The sequence below is a fragment of the Blennius ocellaris genome, assembly GCF_963422515.1.
Source record: "Blennius ocellaris genome assembly, chromosome: 14".
NCBI lineage: Eukaryota > Metazoa > Chordata > Actinopteri > Blenniiformes > Blenniidae > Blennius > Blennius ocellaris.
This window is the reverse complement of record NC_137663.1, coordinates 13,121,354-13,143,018: the sequence shown is the minus strand read 5'-3', so window position 1 is coordinate 13,143,018 and position 21,665 is coordinate 13,121,354. Positions and strand designations below refer to the sequence as shown.

Here is a 21,665-nt window from a genome sequence, read left to right as displayed (position 1 = left end):
GGAAGACAACAGACGCTCCTTCTGTAAAATATATTTACCTTTACAGGTGCAGTGTGCGTGCGCGCGCGTGAAACTCGTAATATTGGGAAGAATCATGTATTTTTTATAAGTTTCTACTTTTATTTATGGTTCATGAATCTGCTATTATAGCTAAATTAAATGTTATCAATCAAATTATAAATAACCGTAGCGCCTACAATCTGCAGCAAAATATGCAATTGGCCTTAAAGGCAAAACATTTATTAAACAATAACAGGATTAACCCACACAGATGTATTAAAACTAATGATCTGTTGATGTCAGAGGAGGAGGGGGGACAGGTGTGACTGTTTTCCTCGTTGCTCTCCACGAGTCTGTGTGCACGGCTCAGGTGGCTCACGTGCGCGCAACACACACACACACACACACACACACACACACACACACACACACACACACACACACACACACACACACGCACACACACACACACAGTCTGAAATCCCTGAAAATCCTGGGAAAGTTCCAGCAGGGGGAAGGCGGAGGGATCTTGAATGCAGGCGCTGCGGTTCCAGCCAGGCTGACGCCGCCGAGGCTGTGTGGCTCTCGCGCGGGGCTGCTGTTGGAGCAGTGGAGCCTCCGAGCGTCTCCAACCTGCGTAAAGAGCGCGTGGAGGAAGCACGCAGGAAGAGGGCGCGTCGGCACCGCCACAATAAAGACACGGATGGAAGACAAAAACACTCCAACTGGGAGCAATGAAGCGCTAAATGTCTTCACATAGAATGAAATATCAAATAAATATGTAAGGGCTCACATTTATTTAACAACTGAGTTGTTCTGTGTTTCACTTTTCCACAGGAATGTAATGTTTATTTATTTGGATACCTGACTTTTGTTTTGAAATGTGCATATGCCTGCCTTGTATTATTGAATCTGTCTTGACTCTTGAACACACACACACACACACACACACACACACACACACACACACACACACACACACACACACACACACACACACACACACACACACACACACACACACACCTCCAGCCAGAGTGTGTTGTCCTGACCCAGTGACTGCCACAGACGGCGGAGCCTCCACGCTGACACGGCTGTCTGCCTGCAGTGCGCTTTCCTATCACAACACAGGAGCGAAAGTAAGTAAACAACCTTTTATTTTCCTTTAACAGCATATTTTCACAATATGTCAAATTATTTTGAATGTCACGTGTTGATGTTGTAGGTTTGTAGCTCCGATAAACATCAAAACGTGTTTTTAGTGTTTATTCTCACATCCTGTCCTTAAACTTATTAAACAATTTTTTTCTTATTAACATTGTTATCTGTTTATTTCTAGGTTGATGTATTGATTAATTCTTAATTATATAGTACATGTAAAAACAAATAAATTGCAATTTCATCGTTTCATGTTTGTTTGTGCTTGATTGGCTGAAGGTTTCGTGACATGTCATCAAAATGAATGAATGTGTATTCTATTTACCTATTTTTGTGTGTGTGTGTGTGTGTGTGTGTGTGTGTGTGTGTGTGTGTGTGTGTGTGTGTGTGTGTGTGTGTGTGTGTGTGTGTGTGTGTGTGTGTGTGTGTGTGTGTGTGTGTGTGTGTGTGTGTGTGTGTGTGTGCGTGTGTGTGTGTGTGTGTGTGTGTGTGTACAGGTTAAGGAACCGGATTTTTTTCCGCAGCATTAGGACTAGTATAGTACAAGTAGTAAAAGGAAGCTGGCTTGTTTACTTTTTTGGGAAGGGGTGTCCTGGTGATAAAGCATTAGGTAATTAGCCTATCTGAGCCCTAGACTGAGTGACGCCAGGCTCCATAAAGCAGCAAAGGCAGACTGATGCCGCATTGAGCTCGTGCGCTTTCTGCTGTCATTGTAAACCTCCAGCTGTCTATTTGTCTGCAGGGAAACTCAGTGCTGGTCACATTTTTATTTTTTTTTAACACCTGTAAGTATACTTTGGCAGTGGAAGAACCTCAAAGATTTGGTTCAAAGACTTTGTTTTACAACACATTTTCATTTATTCTTTATAACTGGTAAATAACCAAATTTGCAGAAAATTGCAAAGACGGCAAAGAAATGGTGCATCTTTCATGCTAGAATGATTTACAATAACTGTTAAAATATATATATATATATAAAACTATTGCTAAAAAGAGACATTGAGATAGAATAGAAGAAATAGACCCCCCCAAACAAAAAAATGAAAAAACAAAAACAAACCTGTTTATTGGGTTACCTGAGTATCTTCTATACTTCATTACTGGAATTGGTGTAATTTCCAGCCGTGTGTAGATAGTCAAAAAGACACAAACACAGACAGAGCACTCTCTCCACTCTCTCTCTCTCTCTCTCTCTCTGTCTCTTGTCTACCTCCCTCCCTCCTTCTCCCCCTCCTGTCCTGTGATGTGTTCTGGCCAGACAGTATGGCTCCTGGGCGTCAGTGGCATGATCATAGAAACAGAGGCCAGAAAGGACATTCCTCATTGTTGGTGAATCCAGAAATGAGCTCGGCCATCTCAGCCTGCTTTTTCTGAGGCACTTCTTTAACTCCTTTCATTTTCTCCACAAAGAATAATAACATTGTTGTCGAGCATGTCTGGAATATCAGTTTGATGCAGGCGACCTCTCTGGCGACACAGCGTCCTTATCATGGAAATCCTCTTCTAATTCATTAAACAGGAGTAGATCTTGGTTATGTGGCGCTCAGTTTTGGATTTGACTGACACTCTTGTTTCCATAACTTCAGACCAGCTTATCACCTTAGTGACTCTGGCTTTATTCCCTCACAAATCCACCCACAATGTCCCTTTCCTGCTCAACTTCTTAACTTCTTCTCTCGCGATGCATCTGTCTTTGCTGAATTATCGTATAATCTTTTCTCTCATTTCTTTTGCCAGATGATTGAAACCCGACCTGGTTCTCTGGCTGTTTGAGGAATAACCTTCCCCGCGGGAAGCTTCCAATCCAGAGTTGCCGGATCCTTTCTGTGCCAACACAGAGGGAGGATTTAGAGTTTGCACTGTGCTGGCACCGGTCCAACTTTTCCACCAGAGCTGCTCGGAAGTAACAGCGGAATACAAAAAGAAGCCGCCTCTGTTTACACGGACTCATCACACTACCTCTTTCATCCGTACCACTGTTTCTTCTGTGCCCTGGCTACTCATTATTTGCCTCCCTGCTCCTCTCCTCAAGGGAACTTTTATCCCTTTAACAGCACCCATCAGCTCATCTTGCCACCCACTTAGCCATCTCATAATGAACTCCTCTGCGTCCATTACGTCCCTATTCTCCTTTACCAGCCCGGCGGTGAAGCGCCTGCTCGGCTGGAAACAGGGAGATGAGGAGGAGAAGTGGGCGGAAAAGGCTGTGGACTCTCTGGTGAAGAAACTAAAGAAGAAGAAGGGGGCAATGGAGGAGCTGGAGAGAGCGCTCAGCTGTCCGGGGCAGCCCAGTGAGTATCTCCACTGTGAAATCTAGTCCCTTGGTTTGCAGTGACAAGGTCAGACCTCACACAAGGGATCAAAATGTGATCCTGGCATTTAAAAACTGAAAGACAAAAAAATAGGAAAGAAAACATGAAGCTGTCGTTTTGCTCGCATTTTTAGTTTCTCCCTTGCCTCGGAAATTAAAACAGGTTTCACAAAAGTAATACACATGATGCATGTAGTCAGTTCATTGTTGATGTGAAAAAATAAAGATTAAAGAGGTTTCTCACTGATGAGGTTGCAGGATTGTGGAAACAGTGTGTTCCTATTCAAGCTTAAAAACAAAAAGCAGCCCAACCAACACAATGAATTCTCTGAGAAATCCTTCTCACTTGAAGACTACAATATGAAATCTTCAATCCTCATAGACACTTATCTGGAGTGGCTTTAGCATGTCAAGATTTTCCACAATTAGATAATAAAGTACAAGATGTACTGTGTCACATGAATATGGCTTTGTGGCTCAGCAGTGTGAAAACACGGCTGAGTATGCAGCATGTGCTTGTAAAGCTCAAAGCGTTGAGCGGTGCTCTTGTCGGATGTGACTCCTCCAGGCAAGTGTGTGACGATTCCCCGCTCGCTGGACGGGAGGCTGCAGGTGTCTCACAGGAAGGGTCTGCCTCACGTCATCTACTGCCGGGTGTGGCGCTGGCCTGACCTGCAGTCCCACCACGAGCTGAAAGCCCTGGAGTGCTGCGAGTTCCCCTTCGGGTCCAAGCAGAAGGACATCTGTGTCAATCCATACCACTACAGGCGCGTGGAGACTCCAGGTATGCACAGCAGAGGTTTAGTTACACTCTAAACCTAAGGTAAATATTGAATTAAAGTATGACTGTGACACTGTTATGAATTCCTAAATAAAGCCTCCTGAGCTCACCGTGTTCCAAAGCGAAAACCATTTGCATTATCCTTTTACCAGCATCTGGCTTTTACTTGGAGTCTCTTTATCGGTTCCCTCTACCTTTCTTTTTTTTTCTTCCCTTATTTTCAGTGCTGCCACCCGTTTTGGTCCCTCGGCACAGCGAGTTCAACCCCCAGCACAGTTTACTGGCAAAGTTCAGGAACGCCTCCCTGCACAACGAGCCCCTGATGCCCCAGAACGCCACCTACCCCGATTCCTTCCCCCCGCTGCCCTGCTCCTCCTTCTCTTCCTCATCTTCTTCGTCCCTCACCCAGTCTCCCACCTCGCAGAGTTACCCAAACTCCCCCAACAGCTCCGCGGAACCCGGCAGTCCATATCACATCACAGGTGTGGGACGACGCGACACGCAGTGTCACTGCGGCTGCAGCAGCTTCAGATTTGATGCGGGACGTTAATCAAATGTGACTTTAATCATTTGTGGCATAATTTTCCAGCTGAGACTCCCCCGCCTCCGTACAGCGTGATGGAGACAAACCCTCCAGAGGATGTGAAGCCAAGCAACTCCACAGAAACGACAAAACTCACTTTTTCTGTTCCAAACAGAGGTAACCGCACCCAACTCTCGCTAAAATCATTCATCATTTGAACATGAAGCTTCAAACCGTTTATTAAATGGCCTTAATACATTTGTCAGTGTCTTCTGCCACATTTACAACGTATCAAAATGAGCTTTCCACATTAAAAATACCCCAAATAGCCAAAAGAGAGGGTTAACCACACGTTTGAGGGAAAGGCTCAAGTTTCCGGCTGTGCAGAACACTTGTTTCCACACTGCTTGCACAAACTCGCCTCGATATCTTCAGGTAGTCGTCCGCTTCAGACAGAGCAGCAGTTGACAAGATATTAAGGTGGGTGTCAAATTACAGGCACTTGATGCTACATGTTTGTAAACTGACCACGTTGGAAGAAGAGGCCTTCTCCGGGGCTTACCAATGAGGAAAAAGCGGATTTTCAGCAGGGAGGAAAATCTCAAACTGCTTAGTGAGTTTTATAGTTATTTTGAGTGTGGCGGTCAAGATAAGTGGTTGTTTCAAATGCTAATATGTGAGGACTTCACTTGTATGTCCAAAATATAAAACAATACAAATGAACAGAATACATCTGCATTAACATTATCTTATGTGTGTATCAGCCAATGATAAATGATTTGAGGTACTGTCATATAGAGTTTATATTATATGTTTCATGTTGACTGTATGATGCATTTGGAATGTAAACGTTTGACATACTCTTCATAATGAGGCATATTTTCTCTCGAACAGTTTAATATTTTTTACGTTCAGCATCAACAGCAGTCTTACCTCTGGTTCAAACCCTTCGTGTTTAGATTTGAGGCCTGTGTGTTACGAGGAACCCGAGTACTGGTGCTCCATAGCTTACTACGAGCTCAACAACCGCGTGGGGGAGACGTTTCACGCCTCGTCCCGAAGCGTCTTGGTGGACGGCTTCACGGACCCGTCCAACAACAAGAACCGCTTCTGCCTTGGCCTCCTCTCCAATGTCAACCGCAACTCCACCATCGAACACACACGCAGGCACATCGGCAAAGGTACTTCTGCAACTCCTGCAGGCAAATATATATTAAACAAGCCATAGGCAACAGAGTAAAAAAGAAAATCCCTCAAGTAATTTCAACTTTGTTCCTCCTTTTTGCCTCCTTGCTGTGAATCCAAATAATGTTTTTTTCGTGTGGTAAAAGAGTTTACAAAGCCTGCCTTTGTTGGATGGATACCAAACATCTCTGTGGGTTACAATAAACTCTGCACTGTGAGGATTTGTGTGGTTTTGAAGGATTGGAGCGTCACAAAGAATGGAGGCCAGTCGGTCCCCAATCCACAGACACAACTGACACCACTCAGACATTCCTCATTTACAATCGTTGAAGCCTCGGTGGTTTTCTCTGGCAGACTATGAGAAACTGCAATTTCAGTGTGTTTACAAAGAAGTGATTGACTATGATGGGCCCATGTCTGTGATTATGTATTTGCTGTAAATTTTGTCTGGGATTTTTGCAATTGTTTTAGTTTTTTTTGTTATACTATTTTGACTTGTTGAAACATCTCAAGCATTGTTTAAGGACCACCTCTTCTTTTCCCCCTATTTTCAGGGTTACACCTGTACTATGTGGGTGGCGAGGTGTACGCAGAGTGCCTGAGCGACAGCAGCATCTTTGTCCAGAGCCGTAACTGTAACTTTCAGCACGGCTTCCACGCCACCACCGTGTGCAAGATCCCAAGTGGCTGCAGCCTCAAGATCTTCAACAACCAGCTGTTTGCGCAGCTCCTCGCCCAGTCTGTCAACCACGGCTTTGAGGTCGTGTACGAGCTCACAAAGATGTGCACCATCCGCATGAGCTTCGTTAAGGTACCGAGCTTCCTTTCAGGTGTAATTAGAGGAGTTGTATTTGCACCCGGAGCTTCTCAGCGTAACTCAATATGATGTCAAGCGTGTCAAATCCCACTGTATACCAGGTGGGATTACACCCGCTCACTTAGCAGCTATTCATTTTAATAGTTCACTGAACCACCAACACACTGTTGAGATTTATGGCTGTGTCCATTCCTCAGGGCTGGGGCGCCGAATACCACCGACAGGATGTGACCAGCACCCCCTGCTGGATCGAGGTGCACCTGCACGGGCCCCTGCAGTGGCTGGACAAGGTGTTAACGCAGATGGGCTCCCCCCACAACCCCATTTCCTCAGTGTCCTAATATGAACGCCCACACACAGGTAGTCGAAGATCCTGTACGTTTTGATATGTACACTACTTCTGTCCCTTTAGGGTCCCACCCCCATCGGCAATTACAGGTCCATCTTAAAAGATTTGAATATCATTGAAAAGTTAATTAAACAAAGCCAATTTGAAAGTTTTAACTGATAAATATGCGCAATGAGATACTGCATTATTATGTGTTTCATTTTTAAGACTTGCAAAATGTATTTAATTAATAATAATAAAAAAAGTAAGTATAATACAGTATATGTACGTGTCATGGTTAGCACTCTCATATTTTCACTGAGAATATCTTCAGTTCAAGGCGGGCTTGGGGCATTGCTTAGTGAAATCTGTACTCTTAAGTGTGTGTGGGTTTCTTTCCTGGTACTACTTTCCTTGTACAATCAAAAAAACATGCATTTAAGGCAGTGCTTCTCAAATGCGGAGGCGAGCCCCCCTGGGGGGGCGTGAGTCAGGCGCGACTTTCAGTATTAGTGTTTTTATTCATGCTTGAATGATAAAAAAAAGGGCCTCCAGCTCATTTTATTAATTTATTTTGATAATCAGGCAATTGTATGCAGAATGCTGGTGCCAGCAACTCATACAGTGGTTTATACAGATAAATAAATAAATATGATCAGGTTCTCAATGGTAGTACAATTCGGGGGGGGGGGGGGGGGGGGGGGGGCTAAAAACATTTTTGTCCTCCAGGGGGGGGCATGACAGAAAATAATTGAGAACCACTGATTTAAGGTGAATTGTTGTGAAATGTCCCATATGTGTGTATGAGTGGTTGCGATTGTGTCTCTCTCGGTTTGGCCTGACGATTTGCCCCGGCTGCCCCCAGAAATGCCACACTGGATGAAAAGGTGTACAAGTTGGTTTGATTGTTTGATTAAATAATGGGGAAAAACACACTTTTCCATTATATTTACTTTTTTTGAGATGCACCTGTAGAGCCACGTCTGCTACAGCTTTGATATGCAACTGAGACAGAAGTATGATTGCATTTCATTTATCTTCATTTACAGCTCATGTAGTCATTTATCCAACTGTTCCTATTGGACACATTAAATGCACAATACAAGGAAAAATGGGATATATTTGTCGGTACTCAAAGAAATGTATGTTATAAATGTTATTATAGTAGTATGTAGCTGTATTTCCATGTTGACCAATGTTTGAATTCATGTATTCCTTGATTTTTACCTGCTACATTAAAGTTTTTCTTTATCAATCCCTTTTTTCCCCTCCAGGATTTGAATTTACAACTCTCCTTAAAAAAAAAATCTCAACATAAAAACACAGTTTGAGAAATGAGAGTACCTTCTTTTTAATCTCAGTCACAGCAACACAAAGAGTACAACTCAAATGTGGGGACACCATACAATGACTTCTCTCCTCTAAACGGTTTATCCGTCTGCTTTAGATAAAAAGTCGTATAAAATAATGCGTTAAAGACCGGTTTGGAAATCCCAGCTTGACAACAAAGACAAAGTACACAAATGATTGTCACGTGTAAGCACACTTTCAAAAAAAATTAAAACACACACAACACATGAGGGAAAAACAGGCTTAAATAATAATAAAACTAAATTAACCAGATATGAATGAGGTTGTGTCTTTCTGAAGCAAAAACAACAGATCAAGCTGATTTGGGACGTTATTTTGGGGATAAAACATAAAGAACAAGTACGACTGAGAAACGTGTTATTTACCGCAGCATGAAGAAAATTAAATAAATAATAAAAACTATAATTCATCAGTGCATCCATAAAATAAATTCACATTAAGTGAAAAGAAACGCAGACACTAAAATTTAGAAAAATATATTTCCGAACAGCACCAATCATGATTTAAGATGCTACTTTTAAAAACTCCCAGCTTCGGTTCACATCTTTCAAAACGGCTCCAGTGCTTCATGCATCGGGTGCTTCTTTCGTGTTTTCAACACGTAGACACAGAACAGCGTAAAATGCCGCACCGATCAGCGTCAGCAGCCCTGAAATTGCTGCTGTGATTGGCTGCGGCTCTGCGTGGCCAGAAGCTGCTGCTGCTGCTGCAGGAACCTGATCACCTCTGGACTCCGGAGCAGCGACTGGAGGACACACACGTTCACATGTCAGACATGTTATAAATGATTTGCCGGAATTTTCTTCATCACAACGCTGTTTACTTTGCAAAGTTATTATTTTCATTAACAGACTATGTAGTTGGAGGACAGCTATTGATTTGTGAAGTCAGAAATTGAGTGGGCTATTTTTTTTAATTATTATTATTACATAAACAACTAAGACACATCCTGAATTTCAGACTTACCAGTCTTTTTTGGTTGAGGACTTGCTCGATCAAGGATGGCCTGGCAGGACGGTCGCCCATGGCCCCCAGACGCTGTTTGTTCACCGACACAGGCCGCTCCTCTGAGTTTTCCTGGTTTAACCAACAAGAAAAAAAAAGATTAAAATCCAACCATTAAATTTATTCTCCAGATTTTTATAGATGAAATGGTAGTAAAGAAAAAAAGATGACCTGGCAAAACTGTACAGTTTCTGTTTTGAAGAAACAGCGTCATGTGATTGTGTTGGACCAATATGAACCTTTTATAACGTCCAAAAACATGTGTATATTTAAAGTTTTAACCACGAGGTGTTGTTCCATGATATTATTTACTTCAAAGTCAGCATAAGGATATAACATTTCAAGTAAATTATACTACCACATAAACCTGACATAAATCACGCATATTCCATCAATCTTATGTTTGAAGTTCTTTAAATGGAACTTCGCCCTTTTAAAGGTTGACTTTACATTATAATGTATTACTGCCATACAAAACAAGCTATTTAGGAAGAAAAAAAAAACAAGATAGTATTATTGTGTGCAATAGTTATGTTTAGGAACAGTTTTTCCACAGTGTTCTTATTTCTTGAGTAAATGCATCAATCAGATGGATGGCTTGATATACTACTCTAAGACATACTACAAAATAACACACATATTAATTCATCAGGGCTAGAACTGTTCCTATATTGTCTTTTAATGTGCCATTCATAGTTTGAACTGAAGCATAAAGGAGGACCCACGAGTGGGACAGTTCACAAAGCTTTCTCTTACATCTACTTTCCCGCTGGACATGGCCTGATCGCTCTTCTTCTTCTTGTACTTGTCTTTGTACATCTTGTTGCGGTGTTTCTTGCACATCCACGGTTTCCTCTGCTTGGCCACCTGCGTGGTGGTCTCCGTGCAGCCATCGTAGATGCACTGCTTGGGAGCGTTGTCGCCCTCCGACGCCTCCTCGTCGTTCAGCTCCTCGGGGCTGGCGGCGCTGTCTCTCGGGTCGGAGGTGTCCAGCACGTCGCTCTCCTCGTCGGCGTCGTCCATGTCGTAGGAGGACGCGTTGTTGTCCGTCTCGTGCGGCGTCGTCACATTCCTGCTGTCCACCACGCCGCTTTTACTCACGTAGTATCGCTGTCCGTCCTTGGTGAGCAGCAGAGTGGACTCTTTGTCTTTACTGGCCGAGGCCGCCGGCGCGTCTTCTTCACTCATCACTTTAAGCCACTTTCCGTGCCTGCTGTTATTTACCACTTCAGTTCAATGTGCACAGCGTCCATCTACTTTCTGGAGGCGGCTCGTCGTCAACAAAGCATGGTTTTTACAAAGAAATACTGTTAGTTTCTGGTTCAATTCTTACACTCGCTTACATCAGCTTCCATTAAATGTTTTTCTTCTCTGCTCCAAAACATGTTCCTACTTCGCTCATTCCTGCACCAGAGTGACCCCCAGTGGCCAAAATGGAACACTGCAAGACCCGTCACAGGGCAAACGCAGACAAACTATCATCATAAAGGGAGACTAAAAAGGTAGTTTTCAGCCCTTGGACAAGATCTGAAATGTTCAAAAAGTAAAATTACCATTCAGATAAGATTGCTTCCACAAAATATCTTGCCTTCTTGCATCACACACCACATTTTGCAAAAGCAAACTATATGCAGCCAGACCCTGGCTCCTATGAAACAACTCATAAACACAACATAAAATGTGATAAATATCAATCAACATGATGAGTTGAAAAGACTAGTGAACATATGATTAAAAAAACAGGAATTGTATCTAATAATGCCTAAGAAAAGAATTATCATTGACTCGAAAAATGCATGACTCGAATTTCTTTTTAAATTTAAATGACAATGTTCCCCTTCAATATGACAAAGAGAGACCCTGAACTGAAGTTTTAAAGATGGGGAAACCGGCCAGTTTCCAAACACTCACCAAAAAGAAAAGATAAAATGGCAGAGTGGTGAGGCTGTCTGTGACTCAATCTTAAGTAAGAGGTTGGCTTTTTGGTACAAACAAAATCTCAGTTTATGCATATAATCTATCAGAGAGAGCTTGCCATCTTTTTTGTGGCTGTGGGAGAAAGGGTGCACACTGCCATCAGCTTCTTCTGTCACAAGACTAAAGTAACTGAACACTGTTTAAATAATATTTGAGATTCACAGAATTTTAAACCACAAAAAGATTAGAACAACAGGCAATTTTCTCAGAGAGAGCACTATACTTTAGAGCATCACTGCTTAGCATATTGTCATCCCGGCAGGTAAAAATAGGAAAAAAATAGCTGTGTGCCTGGAAAGTTCTTAAAGAAGAGTCAGAGAAAGCTGTCTGACATCCAGGTTCCATCAGAGTTTAACACTCAGGAAAGATTTTATCATCCATCATTTAAAAAAAAAAAGCGTTTTCACACAGAAACATAATAACAGAATGATATAAAGTGTGTACTTATTGGTAGTTTAAAGAAACAGAAACACTGGTAGAAGTTACCAAATATCACCACATGCCTGATACAAGGTTAAATCTATACATATATGACATTTTTTAAATAATTCTTATGTGGCACAATTGATTTCACTCTATTTTCATTCTGTCATCCCACATATGTGCAGGGCTCTCCTTCTGTCGAGTGCCAAAAAAACTAACAAATCCCTTCCCACGATCTGGGATTTATAACAACTTGCTGAGTACCCTCTTTAGTCAAGCATCACCCAGCAGTATACAAGAGTAAAATACAACCTGGGTACAATTATAGCAAATATACTCAATAGGGAAAAAGAAAATATGATAAATCTGCAAGAAAAAAAACTTTTAACACACCAAAACTATAAACGGTAAAACAAAGACAACCACACTTAATTTTTGGAACATATTTTAATTATTACTATTGTTATTGATAGACCATTGTTGAACAGAGGTACATGAATCGGTATTGCGACGGACTGTAATACGGTGGTGCAGCTGTGTGAGAGCACTTTGGTAAACCACATGTGCACATGTGCCGGAGACAGCTGGATTTCAACAGCACAGCAAGTTCATACTGATCCGGTCAATATGACGGCACATTACTGTATGCGATGTTGAGAAGAAATACAAAAACTGAGACAAGTATGATGACTGCAAGGGAAATCATCTGTAAAAAGAAAAGAAAAAGACAGAAACCTGGACACTGCACTGCTTTTCTTTCATTCTTGTTTCACAGCAGCTACTGGAAGTCACATTTATACACACTTTTGCAGAAAAAGTGACATCACTCTGCATTTAACAATAAGCAAAGATAATGGTCGCCCCTATTTTTTTTAATGCTCAATCCTTGAAACATCAGGTCAAAGATGCTGTTGAATTTCATTTCCACCCTTTGATTTCTTCTGTATTATTTTTTGACTGATACACTTGTATGACCGATGTTTTTTTTTTTTTTAAACAACTCTCCTCAATGTACTACTGGTAAAGAAATATACTGTCTTGTGAGCTATCAAAATAAATACAATTGTTATTTACATAACAATAAACAATAATTCATCACTATCAACTTTTTTTTTTAATATATATAAGAATAGGCTACTGTATGTGTGTCATGCTTTCATCTGAAGAAATGAAGCCATGAATGAGGTTGTACAGAGCTGAAATAAGTCCTCCTCCATCTTTTTTTTTTTTTTTAAAATCTGTACCGCTTTGCACAAGTGCTGCTGGTTCTCTGGCATCAATGGAGATTCTCTCCTTCCTGTTTGACTGCACACAAGCTGCAGTACCTTTGTGCAAATAGGCAGCTCTCATAAACAGTTAACTGTGTAAGCTTATCACTGAAAAACATTCCATCTCCACATCCGTATGAGTTAGACACTTTGTTTTTGTTTGTTTTTCTTTACGTTAGACACTTTGGCTGCAACTGTAAAAACCTTTCTTTTCTGCTGGAATACGTTGATGGATTATGTTATTTCTGTTCATAAGAATATAAACAAGGCTTTCTATGTGTATATGAGAGGATCCAGGATCATTGTGAAGTCATTATAGGATGATTATGAGTTTGAGGTTCAGATGCTAATTTTGCTACACAAGCACCCAAATGCTGCTGAAGTTTGTGTATCGAGATGTCATCATGAACCAAACAATTGACACAATTACAAGGAGCAATCGAGCGCACCATTGTTGTCGTGATAGCAGTCTGTGTAAAATGTAAACTGTAAAACTGCGATCCAACGTCACGGAAAGGCAATGCCAATACTGTGTGGGACACAGGAATATAGCACGTAAGTTCTTGACCCCTTTCAGTTAACACTTCTTTTAAAACACAAGAAAATTGTCTTTCACTACACTCTTTAGCTGTCATTTTCCCAACATTACACTGTCGTTAAATCTACCATGACCTACCTAAACAATCCTGAACTCTACTTAATCACACATTTTTCTTTTGTCAAGCTCCTAGGACAAGTCAACAAAAACCTATCCTTCATGAAAAAGGGAAATACATATAAAAAAAAAATAATAAAAAAATGCAGTGAACAAAGAATGATTAAATAAGGTTCAATAAAACATGAACATTGGTCCATATTCTCATATTGCCTTGGAGAGCTGTTCCACCATTAGGAAGTTTCCATGTTGAGCCCGAATCATCACTGAAAGGTGAACAGAACAATACTGTTTCCTTTTCTTGCTCCTTGAGCTCTGGAACATGTGCTCAGATGAGAGAACGTTAAAGTAAATCAACAAAGTCTTTCAACTCACTCAATCCTGCTTCGTGATCATGTTTCCTCGTCAGTCTTTCTCCCAACCCACTCTGCCACTGTTTATGTTATTCTGACCACCCCTTGATCGATTTCTGTTCCTAATTTGGACAAATGGATTCGGGAAAGAAAATGTCTCTAATTTTTGTGTCTGTTTGTTTGTTTGCTTGTTTTCCTCCCTCAGTTTTTCAGGATTTACCCACAGCAGTGGGTGAGGGCGGGGAAACATCTGTCTCCTCTTCCTCTTCCTCCTCCTCCTCCAACCAGAGGGAGGAGCTGGAGGATGAAGATTCACCCTCCTCGCCTCCCTCTCTGCACACCTTTATCGCCCTCCTCCCCTCCATCTCTTCACTAGAAGGGCGAGTTGGGGGAGCAGACGGTGCTGGCGGAGCTGATGGAGACATCATCGGAGTCAGATGGAGGGCCGGTGTCTGGGGACTGGTCAGAGGAAGAGTCGGGGGTAAGGGAGGAAGGGGCAGTGGGCAGGCCCGGGAGGCAACTGGGAGGCTCCGCCCGAAGTGTTTTTGTTGTTTTTTCTGAATTCACAGTCGGCAGTGTTTGCAAAGGCTTCACATCCGGGTGGCATCCTCGTCTGAGAACCTGCCCCTCCTTATCAAGAGAGGTGGCCTGAAAACAAGAAGCACAAGAGAAGAGGAGGGTTAGAGCCAAATCCAATGACACAAACAAGGATGATAAAGTGTGGCAGAACAGAAGAACTCCGAGTTAATGAACTGAACAATCACATGAGGAATAAACAAACACGAAAAATCAACAACTCTGTTGTGTCTCATTCAATCTGGAGTGGATCCACTTCACTCTTTATGACTTTAAAAGTCTGTCAAGAAAAATTCAGAATTCATAGCTACATCCACCTCTACATATTATCAGAATAGAAGCTGGAGATGGATTATTTCCAAATATTGCTAAATGAAATGTCTACTGTCCCAGCAAACTGTGGCATGATTGTCTGAAGGACTTACTTACATTAAGTTGGCACCAATTTAATTAAAGCTGCTCTGTGTCTTTCATTTTTAGCCACTCCTTTGCACTTGTTGAAGATGTTGCTACTTTATTTTCAGTTTCAAAAGTGTGTCTCTATATACTTTTTTTGTAATCTCTCAAATTTAGCAAAGTGGTTTCAGCAGCCATAACAGAGATTTATTACTGATACACGCTGGCTTCTCTTACTCTTGTAAGCATAAACGCCAACATCCTTCATAAACCAGTGAATGATGTTACACAACAGGATAAATTGGAGGGACTGATATTAGAGGAAGCAGCCAAGAGGGGAACGTTACAGCACACAAAGGAAACAAATAAAACAAAGTGACACAGATATTTAATGCAACAGGCAGGACAAAAGGGATTATTTCTTTGGCCAGGCAGCATTCACAACAAAACTGTAGACAAAATGTCAGTTACTCAGTGAGCATAGCAAACCCAGTTTGTTTACAATGTTAGGACATTTTTGCACAACTTCCAAATGAAATTAGGGGGAATTATTCACAATAATTTGCACACAGCCATTTCCACACAGATGAAACAACATCGAGGACAAACCTTTAGCAGTAAACCAAAATGATGCAGGTGAGAATTCTGTGTTAATAATGAGCGAGGGATAAAAGGAAAAGGTGCAAAAAGCCAAGCAGGGACAACATGGAGCTGTCAAAGCAGCACAGCAGCAGCCAGTCAGCGGGGCGGCACGCAGGGAGGGGCGAGACATCAATTTCAGAGTCCCTATTTTTATTTGTTTTGTTTGCTCGCTGGTTTGTGTCTGTCTGCCCATTTGTGTCTCCATGGTAACCGGGCGTACCTTATCCAGTACATGGCCGGGTGCTGGTAGAAATCCAACGACCCAGATCTCTGCATAGAAAAGCTGTCATCCAACTGAACACAAAGAGAAACCAGCAAAATCAATCTAAACACCAGTTCATTTGAGGACAGAAATAGCACAAAATAGAAAGTTGGCTGCGAAAGCTGTATCTGTCTCTCTGTGAGAGCGCTGAACACAGCAGTAGGCCTCAGAATAAACCATTTCCGCAGACTGTATTTGCTAGAAGAACCAGACAGTTAGATCATGCCAGCCTGTAGGAGTATTGAAGGATAACTTACAGAAATGACTGACACTCCTGCATCAGTGTCGTTGGCCTTCGGATTGGTGTTGAAGTGCTTCTTTATCTTCCCTGCTACTGACAGCTGGTGGTCGTTCTCACATAGACCTTCATCCTACATCATAAGAAAGAGCACGTGAATAAACCCCCGCATAACAAGCATGCTGGGGAAGCATCATAGAAAAAAACCCAGACGTGAGGGACTCAATGGGTTCAATAACACCATACTTACAGTGACCCAGGGGTGCTCGAGCACCTGGAGAGCTGTGTATCTCTGATCCACTTCTACCTCCAGCATGGATCGGATCAGCTCCTGCAGCCACAAACAAACAATGATGAGTTTTTAACCACCTTTATAAATATTTGACAGGTGAACTGTTTGCAATACAAACAAACAAACAAACAATCCATGTTGACAGAGCAGATATTAACCTTGGCTGTCTCTGACACGTTGTCCCAGTATGGGAGAGGAAACTCAAGCTGTCCCATCAGTATCTGATCAAAAAGCACTTCTTGATCATCACTGCTCCTGAAAGCAAAAAATAAATAAAATCGTCTCATTGAAACACAGTCCGCAGGAATCAACATGCAAATACAGCTACAAGACATCGGAGGGACTCAAACATGATGACAAAAATATATCACAGATGGAATGAATGAAACAGGATTTATTTTTTGGAGTATGGCTTACCCTCGAAATGGGGGGAAACCACACAGCAGGATGTAAGTGATGACTCCAGCTGCCCAGATGTCCACTTTAAGGCCATACCTGCACCAAGGCAAAAGGAGAGAAGAAGATTTGCATGATAACAGTGTCTGCAAATTAGAACCAATGGGTGCTGTGGTGATCCGGCTGAACAACTTAAGCTGTTTAACTACGGCTCTTACCCTGTCTCTGCGATGATTTCAGGTGCTACATATGTTGGGGTACCACAGACTGTGTAGAGGGGTCCATCCACTACTGTCGCCAAGCCAAAGTCTCCCAGTTTCAGGCTTTTGCTTCCATCTGCATGCTCATACACCTGAGCACACAGAAAAGAAACATACAATTTAGACATCAGTGCATCCAAAACAATTTTGACAAAAAAAAAACTGAAGATCTGCACACACTGTGTGAACTCACCAGCAGGTTTTCTGGCTTGATGTCTCTGTGCACAATGTTGAGGCTGTGGAGGTATTTGATGGCGTTTGCCAGATTGTAGAGCATGCCGCTGGCGTCCCTCTCTGTGTATCTGTTGGCCGAGGTGATGGCATCGAACAGATCTCCCCCCTGTGGACAAGTCATGATAGACAGGCGGGCTGTCAGTGTGAGGGAACAATGTCACGGCAAATTGTTTGCTGTGTTCACACAAACAGATCCAGACACATTTGCTTCACAGTTGCTCGTCTTTGGTGCCGAAGAATTTTTTTTTTCTGGGCTGGAGAGTTCATTTAGCAGCTGAGGCTTTTTGTTTTGTCAGCTCAGCGGCTGAAGGGATAAAGTGTGTCCTCGTTCCTTCGCTAGGCCGAAAGATCACCTGTTTTGACTTTAATATTTCCTTTTTATTAAAAAAAAAAAAAAAAAAAACACTTATTTCAGTCTCTTGTGTATTCTCTCAGGCCTTTTTTTCAGTTTTGCATATTTTTCAATCTGCTTGAGTCTCACCCTCCTCTTACCTCTCCCCCATCCTCTCTCCCTGAGAGGACTAAGTGGAACAGTGGCCCAAAATAGGACTAAATCTGACTCCTCCAGCACAGACTCCGACACAGTGTCAGGGTTCGACCTGCACAGTGACAGTTTAAGTATGAGAGCTGAATGAGAGTTAAATGCCACCGTCCAGCTGATACGTCCATACATATTCATCTCCAAACTCCAAAGTCCAAAGGGAAATGTGAATGCAATTGTTGAACATTTATTCTCAAAAGCATGGGCATTAATAGCCTGCTACAAATTCCGAGACTTTAAACAAAGACATGGAACCGAGCTGCACCGACATCTCATCAGCATTCATGAGGTCAGTCCCTCGGAAGTGATAAATGGCTTGCAGGTCACATCCCGAAACATGATGGATGAGGTGTGAGTCAGGTCTCAGTGCAAGCCACATTTATTCTTCAGCACAACATTAAACAACATCAATTTATGGGCGTCACTTGGTGATATTGAAAGAGGAAAGTGTCCTCCCAAAACAGTCACAATGTGTTGCCTCTGCACTCAAGTATCATTATACCATACTTTCTGCACTGCTTTCTCTCCCTTCCTCTCTGCTTTTATCATTTTCCTCCTCCTTCAAAGCACATTTCTCCCTTTCGCCGGTCCCTGTCATTCTGGCGCTGACTGCCTCCACCTCATTCATCCACAGCCTCCCCCTGATCCTCCTCCTTTGGAACCGCTCACATGTACACACATTTCTCTCACAGATTGCCTCTCATCTATATTCTGTAGTACTCCACACCACGGCGCGAGCAGATGGATCACATTCCTGGCTCCTGAATTATGCAAAAACATTTCCTGACTCAGAGAGCAAGAGAGAATGAAGAATGTGAACACACAAGCACTTTGGGCCACAGACCGATTCTGCCCTGTCCAGTAGCGTGTGAGTGTTTGCTATTCATCATGTGCTTCACTGTTTGATTGTGGCTGTGCTTGTGTGTGTTGCCAATTCAGCCTCCTTGCTTCTCTCTTGTCACGTGTAAATTTGAGATAATGATCACCATCCCACACTATAGGCAATGCAACTACCCATTCTCTCTGTTTGCCATAACACCCCAGCCTGTTGCTAAGTGAGGCAGATGGTGGGAATAAACATGGGCTTTCAGTATACAAACATGGCCACGTACCTTGACTAACTCCATCACCAGGTAAAGTTCGTTGTAAGTGTCCACTTCCTCAATGAGTAAGACGATATTTGGATGTTTGACCCTGCGGAGAATCGCCACTTCGTTCTGGATCATGTGCTCCTAGTGGAATAAACACACACATAGATGATTTTATTGTCAACCAGTACACATCTATAGATGGAATACGAATAACTTAAAATGAAAGGGTTCAAACACAAAATATTCAAGTGACTAGATTTAAATGTAATGCAGTATGAGAGGTGTTGTTCAATGAATCAACCTAAAAAGGCAACAGAAGTGGTTTCTTAAGGATTATATGCTTATTGTGTTTTTTTTTACAAAAGGTTGCCAACAGCAGTAGCGATATAAAAGGTATAATTGAATCACTTCAGCACAATGTCCACGGGCTCTAAACAAGTTTGTGTTTAAAAGCTAGGTGTCTTTCTCAGATCTATTATAATTCTCAAGAATTGTGCCTGAACATCTGAATCTTAGATATTGTACTTTAACAGTGCTCCACTCATGTATTTTTTCATTCAAGCCTCAGTTAAATCTTCTCGTACAGTTTGCATACCTTTCCTCTGCATTTCCCCTTGTTGATGATCTTCAGGGCGTACTCCCGTCCAGTGGAGTGCTCCACACACTCCCTTACGACTGCAAAGTTCCCATCGCCTAACATCCGCCCCACCTTGTAGCGGTCTGATATGTAGGACGGCACAGCTGGAACCTCATCGACCAGGACCTCAGCTGGAGGGAGGAAAGAAGAGCAGCGGAGGAATGAAAAATCGAGGCTGATGGGAATTGACAAATATAACTTTTAAGCAGACTGTGGCAGATATGATGGAAAATAATATGTGTCATTGCTGGGACAGACTGAATTCTTCCTTCTTAAATCCATGGTAGTTTACCATGTCTGTACTGGCATGATGATCACGCTGGCAAATGAAAGAATAAATGTGGAACCAACTTGTGAAACAAACGTTGATATATTAATTTATTAATTACTTTGTGGTGATAGGAAAACGTTTCCCTTGATTCACTTCAAATAAATAAAGCTAAGGATGGAGGAAAAGTGCTAAAACGAGGAGCTGAGACCAAGATTTTTACATTAGAAGCACAGACTGATAGGGGAGAGAGAGAGCGAAAGACACATCAACGGTCACAAACATGAGTCACACATGCATGATCAATATTTCCCTCACCTTCAGTGATGAGTCCATCCTCATCTTCCACTGGACTGGAACCTTTAGTGGAAGACAGAGAGGTGGAAGAACCCTGCGACCCCTGCAACATGAGAGAGGGTACACACTGAGCATGGTGTGTGGTGAAAGTGGAAAAAGACAAATGTAATTATTCCTAACATCTCTCCAAATAGCATGTAAACTTCCTCACAGAGACGTGATCACAGCTGCTGTGAAAATTAACAAAATATGTATCTCTAAAAATAGACAACGGGCTATGTGCAGCTCTACTCATCCCCAGATTATCCTCAAGGCTGTCTTTCTGTTTGCAGATCTGTCTGCTGTGATGTTTTGCCCTGTATGGAACACATACTTGTGCATGTGAACAGAGAAAGCAAATTTGTTCTGTGAATGTTTACCAAGCATCATGTGAATCAAAGCCATGAGAAACATTTGTACAAGTAAGTACATAAACCCCATGATGCTGAGTTCAGCTCTTTATTGTGGTGGTTTGTATATTTAAATGATGTTGCAGGCTGAAGGGGATTACTGCTGCTGCCCCCGAGCCTATAAAGGCCCCACTTCCTCCAGGAAAAAGTTGTATTTCTGTCTTTTTTTTACTTTCAATGACGTGCCTCTCCTGAGCTGGATGTGTCCTTTCAAGCACATCTTTGCAGTTAACCTTGTTTTATTGCTGTGTTTGAAACCCGTCTTTTTTTTTTTAATTAAAGAAATACTATGCTTATCTATTTCCTTACCTGTTTTCCCTGTTTTAAGCCTAGCCATGACATGTAGAACACAGCAATCACTGTGTGTGTCTGAGTGCGTCCACTTCCATGAGTGATCGTATCTAAATGAGCTCATCTCTATTCACTCCACAGCGTAAACTAATTTTTCTGTAATTGCTCCCTTCTTTTACTTCTCACGACTACTTTTTTTTTAATAAAACACAGGTTTGGCTGACACTAATAAATGCAGGTGAATTACTGCCTTTCATCCGGTTGGTATGTAGGAGGTCATTAAAGTGAAAAAGACCGTCTGAGATGAGGCGTCTGCATCCAGCTAAAGACAAAAACTCATTACGCCCTCCACCTTGTAACCTCCTGTCTGGTTGTCATGGAAGCAACAGGGATGGGGAACAGATATCTAGTCAGGACTGTAAATGAGGATCTCATATTTCTGTCTGTTCTGTGCACCTATCCATCTTTCTGTTCTGTCCTGTGAGCCTCTTCTTTGGATTTTACCCATTTGTACAATTAATTTGTTAAGTGGGCCTTTTTTTTCTATTATTTTTTAAAATTCATTTCTCCTCCCAATTCATTTTTTTTTTCATCTTCTGGCACACTATGAATCTCAAGGTTTTGAGACATTTCCAGAGCT

The 21,665-nt window shown here is 42.1% G+C and overlaps 3 protein-coding genes across 5 annotated transcripts in view; 1 reads left to right on the top strand and 2 right to left on the bottom strand.

The window, feature by feature from the left end:
- Nucleotides 1–1,070: 1,070 nt before the first annotated feature.
- Nucleotides 1,071–7,833, top strand: smad9 (SMAD family member 9). Its single transcript, XM_080508602.1, has 8 exons — nt 1,071–1,139; nt 2,896–3,449; nt 4,038–4,253; nt 4,475–4,732; nt 4,840–4,950; nt 5,733–5,954; nt 6,513–6,769; nt 6,973–7,833. The coding sequence occupies exons 2-8, from the start codon at nt 3,254–3,256 to the stop codon at nt 7,114–7,116; spliced, it is 1,404 nt and encodes a 467-aa protein (XP_080364728.1). The 5' UTR covers nt 1,071–1,139; nt 2,896–3,253; the 3' UTR covers nt 7,117–7,833.
- A 669-nt stretch (nt 7,834–8,502) lies between these two features.
- On the bottom strand, nt 8,503–10,823 carry rfxap (regulatory factor X-associated protein). The gene is made up of 3 exons (XM_080509451.1): nt 10,236–10,823; nt 9,441–9,551; nt 8,503–9,219 (listed from the first exon to the last, which is right to left on the bottom strand). Exons 1-3 carry the CDS (start codon nt 10,665–10,667, stop codon nt 9,115–9,117), a joined length of 648 nt encoding a protein of 215 aa, XP_080365577.1. The 5' UTR covers nt 10,668–10,823; the 3' UTR covers nt 8,503–9,114.
- A 3,704-nt stretch (nt 10,824–14,527) lies between these two features.
- dclk1a (doublecortin-like kinase 1a) overlaps nt 14,528–21,665 on the bottom strand; it is a gene marked incomplete at both ends in the record, with an annotated part of 41,426 nt that continues 34,288 nt past the window's right edge. For 2 of the 3 annotated variants that reach the window (XM_080509520.1, XM_080509521.1), the window contains 11 exons: nt 14,746–14,803; nt 15,990–16,063; nt 16,289–16,402; nt 16,520–16,600; nt 16,720–16,816; nt 16,979–17,056; nt 17,176–17,309; nt 17,411–17,557; nt 19,105–19,224; nt 19,679–19,851; nt 20,307–20,388. In XM_080509520.1, the coding sequence (XP_080365646.1) occupies nt 14,746–14,803; nt 15,990–16,063; nt 16,289–16,402; nt 16,520–16,600; nt 16,720–16,816; nt 16,979–17,056; nt 17,176–17,309; nt 17,411–17,557; nt 19,105–19,224; nt 19,679–19,851; nt 20,307–20,388 (1,158 nt within the window). Of the gene's footprint in view, nt 14,804–15,989; nt 16,064–16,288; nt 16,403–16,519; nt 16,601–16,719; nt 16,817–16,978; nt 17,057–17,175; nt 17,310–17,410; nt 17,558–19,104; nt 19,225–19,678; nt 19,852–20,306; nt 20,389–21,665 lie in introns of all 3 variants that reach the window. The other variant, XM_080509519.1, reaches the window with a different exon arrangement.